General features: G+C 40.6%; 1 protein-coding gene across 1 annotated transcript; it reads left to right on the top strand.

Annotated features, from left to right (window-relative positions):
• The first annotated feature begins 2,749 nt into the window (after positions 1-2,749).
• On the top strand, positions 2,750-3,724 carry LOC124225824 (olfactory receptor 10A4). Its single transcript, XM_046638522.1, has one exon. It carries the CDS (start codon positions 2,750-2,752, stop codon positions 3,722-3,724), a length of 975 nt encoding a protein of 324 aa, XP_046494478.1.
• Positions 3,725-4,324: the final 600 nt, after the last annotated feature.

Below are 4,324 nucleotides of genomic sequence, written 5' to 3'. Positions count from 1 at the left end.
ACACAAAGAGTTATCAGAGAGTGAATAATCCCTTGATTAGGCCAAGGGAGGAGAGGGAAACTTCACAAAGCAAATGGTGTTTCAGCTGGACTTGCAAGATGAGCAGAAAGTTATACATAACTGCAGGAAGAGGTTTCCAAAAGTAGAGAGCTACATGCACAAATGCAAGGAGGAGGGAGAGAACAGGATGTGTGCACAGAACAGAGAATATTCTCATGTGACCAGAACACTGGCTGTGCAGAGGATTTGAAGCTGGAAAAATAAGCATATATCAGAGAAAAAGACCTTTTTAATAGGTTTGTACTTATCCCAGGAACAGTAGGGAGTGATTGAAAGATGTTAAGCAGGTAACTACCTTAGAGTTGCTGTCAGATCACACACAAGTCAAGGATAGGTTGACGAGAATGAGTTGGAATCAAGTTCCTACAAATATTCCAGGCCAGAGAAAATAAGAGCCAGAATCTAAAGATGTTGTGGTAGGGATGGAGAATGTGGCACTGAATCAGTGTTTAGGAGGAAAAATAATCAAGTTTAGGGGATGAATTAAAGGATTTTTACCCCAGTTCCTGGGTTATACAGCAGGTGGTGTCATTTGCTGAAGCAGGGTAGACAAAAGGAGGAGGCTTGGGATGGAAGAGGCAATGAGTGTAATTTATAACTCTCACCACTCTTTAAATCTGTGTAAATTGGATGAGGCTGTGTTGTTGATGTACGTAGACATTTCTATCTAAGTTCCTTATGAATGGGTCCCACCGTGCCTACATTCGATCTAAACAGATCTTTCCCTGATTATTTTCCACGTTTTTCTTCATTCATTCGTTCAATAACAATTTACTGGGCTTCTACCTTTCTAGGCACTGGGATAAAAAGTTGAATAACACAATTTCTATTCTCAAGGAGTATACTATCTAGAATATGAGATGGAGACATAAATTAATGATTATTCTAAGATAAAGACTATGAAAGTGATATTCCAGGGCTCCAGTGTTGCTAATACATTAAAACATAAAATGCCCCTCTCTAGAAATTGTCTTGCTTTTTGCTCTCTTAGTACCAACCTGTGCCAAACACTCCTGCTTGCCCTCACCTGTGACCTCAGATGATTATTATTCTCAGAAAGTGAGTGAAAGTGTCAACTGATGAGTAGAGCCATGACTTGAAGTCAGACTGCCCAGGATGCATAGCCTGAAGCCACACTTGCTGGCTGTCTAACCTTGGAAAAATTATTCAACTTCTCAGTGCCTCCCTGGCAAAAATTCTAAAATAGAGTTTTCTTACTGTTTTAGCTCTTTACCACCCTCATTCTTTCACCACCCTGACTTCACGTCTTGCACCTGCTCAGTACTTTACTCAAACATCATCTTCTCAGGGAAGCCTTCTTTGACCCTCCCCCCATCCAAAATGTCTATCCCCTCTCCAGTGCTTTATTCTTCTCCATTGTTCTTATCATCTAACATGCTATACATTCTATTTACATAATCTGTTTATAATCTGTCTTCCCTACTAGAAAATGAGTTCTATGAGGGCAGAGACTTTTGTTTATTTCATTTACTGATGTACCATCTTCAGTATCTGGAAGAGTGTCTGGCACACAAAAGATAATCAGTATTTATTGAATAAATTATTGTTTTCTCTTAGAGGTTGAAAAGCAGGGACTACAGTGAGTTTGGGCAATGGGTTAGATAAGAAGTAGATTTTGGAAGGTAGGTCTAGCATCAAATCATAATAATCATAGTGGTTAGCGTTTATTGAGCATATATTTATGTGCCAGTCACCACGCAAGTGTGTGAGATTTATTCCTTCATTTAAGTTTATAGTCATCAGAAAGAATTGCAGGATCCCAATTTTGAAGTTTAGTTATTGATGTAATGATGAAACCTTCTATTCTTCTATTTCTTTTTCATAGAATTTAATATTATTTGTCACACTTGCATATTTGAGTTAGTCTTTATTAACATGTAAAATCTAAGCTTCATACTTCTTGGGAGTCAAGACACCGGCTAACCAAGAGAAGCTGATTAAAGGGTTTATACTTAACACGCCTAGATTCCCTCCAGGGTTGGACACTATTGGAGTCTATGTTCCCTTTGTCTGATCACAAATAGCCACATGGAGAACATTTAGCCCTGGGATCAAAATAAACCACAGTTTCCATATTGTGTGTCTTGTTTAAATTGCAAGTGTCTGAATTTAGAAATGAAGATCCCTCCAGTATACTGAAATCTTCCTGAATATGGGCTACTCGAGATTAGGACACATTTAGGTCTCTTCTTCAGGGATCACTGATAACTCTTGGTTCACTTTCGTTGATTTTCTCCATCTCAACCTTTTGTTTTGCAGAAAACATCCCCTGGCTCATCTCACCATCTTTCATTGTGCATCAAGACCTCTCTTTTCAGAAATGCTTGGCCTGACTTGTTTTTTAGCACCACTGACTGTTGAAGAGAGAGGGTAGGAGCACAAAAGTGAAGCTGTGACTTTGGCCATCCTCTATAGAGCAGAGAAAAGTCAGGAGATATAGAGATATATATGGTATACCTCAATTCAGTCTGAAAACAAAGTTAGTATTCCAAAAATTGTGAATCCAACAGTCAGACTTGTTTTTTACATTTTGGAAAGTACAGTTGTTTGATCTTCAACAATTGTAACAAGGAAGGTGGAGAATTAGGCCATAGGAGGTTCCCTTTCTAAGGGTATAATAGAGGTCTAACTACCATATGGAGACTTCTTATACCTTCCTGGAGTGTGAATGCCCAGTGAAATCCCAGGCAGAAGAATGACGTGGGGAAACTGGACAATTGTCAGTGAGTTTGTTCTTGTGAGCTTCTCAGCCTTGTCCTCTGAGCTACAAGCTCTACTCTTTCTCCTTTTTTTGACTATTTACCTGGTTACCTTAATGGGCAATGTCCTCATCATTCTGGTCACTACAGCTGACTCTTCCCTACAAAGTCCTATGTACTTCTTCCTCAGGAACTTGTCCTTCCTGGAAATAGGTTTCAACTTGGTCATTGTGCCCAAGATGCTGGGGACCCTGATCATTCAAGGCACAACCATCTCTTTCCTTGGCTGTGCAACTCAAATGTATTTCTTCTTCTTCTTTGGGGCTGCTGAGTGCTGCCTCCTGGCCACAATGGCATATGACCGCTATGTGGCCATCTGCGACCCTTTGCGCTACCCAGTGATCATGGGCCACAGGGCCTGTGCCCAGCTGGCAACTGCCTCTTGGTTCTCAGGGTTTCCAGTGGCCACTGTGCAAACCACATGGATTTTCAGCTTCCCTTTTTGTGGCCCTAACAGAGTGAACCACTTCTTTTGTGACAGCCCTCCTGTCATTGCACTGGTCTGTGCTGATACCTCACTGTTTGAGCTGGAGGCTCTGACAGCCACTGTCCTATTCATCCTCTTGCCTTTCTTGCTGATCCTGGGGTCCTATGTTCGCATCCTCTCCACTATCTTCAGGATGCCCTCAGCTGAGGGGAAACGCAAGGCCTTCTCCACCTGTTCCTCTCACCTCCTGGTTGTCTCCCTCTTCTATAGCACTGCCATCCTCACATATTTCCGACCCCGGTCCAGCAACTCTCCTGAGAGCAAGAAGCTGTTGTCACTCTCCTACACGGTTGTGACTCCCATGTTAAATCCCATCATCTACAGCTTAAGGAATAGTGAAGTGAAGGCTGCACTGAGGCGGGTCATCCGAAGGACCCTGGACCCTCAGAAACTATGACTGACTTAGATGGAAACTGAAGGGGTAGAATGCAAGGACAAAGGAAAGAAAAACAAATTCCTCAAATGGGTTTTGGTCTTTACTCTTTCCAGGAGTCACAGTATACCCACTGGGATTTTGGACTTTCCACTAGGATCCATTTCTGAATGAAAGAAAATGAGTGATGAAAGGAAGAACTTCAGTAGGCCCAATATTCTATGGGACTGTGGTACCAGCGTCTCTGAGGATGCTGCTAGTTTACATAGATTAGGAGCCTACCTGAAGGTTGACAACTTCACTACAATTTGCCATTTTTTAATTTGTTTTAACTTTTCTTGAACTTCTTCATCCATGTCATTTTATAATCTTCTGCTTTACTTTCTTTTATTTGTCCAAAAATTCTACCTGGAATTTTCAAGGATATTTTTGTTTACAAAGTAACATTATGATAATAATGATAATAGATAGTACAGTGTGTGTTTTTCATTTTTTTATTAATTTTTTCAACAAATTTTGAGTTTGAACTCATAATTTCAACAAATTTTTATTCAGCATTCAGCATGTGTCAGACTCTGTTTAGGTCCTAAAGACATATTGGTGAATAAAACAGACAAGTTTCTT

Source organism: Equus quagga, chromosome 14 (genome assembly GCF_021613505.1).
Source record: "Equus quagga isolate Etosha38 chromosome 14, UCLA_HA_Equagga_1.0, whole genome shotgun sequence".
NCBI classification, from domain to species: domain Eukaryota; kingdom Metazoa; phylum Chordata; class Mammalia; order Perissodactyla; family Equidae; genus Equus; species Equus quagga.
Note: the sequence above shows the minus strand (reverse complement) of the source record. Positions and strands in the feature narration are given on the sequence as shown.

Excerpts from the sequence above, each read along its gene's own strand:
- LOC124225824 (XM_046638522.1), top strand. The coding sequence starts at position 2,750 with ATGCCCAGTGAAATCCCAGGCAGAAGAATGACGTGGGGAAACTGGACA.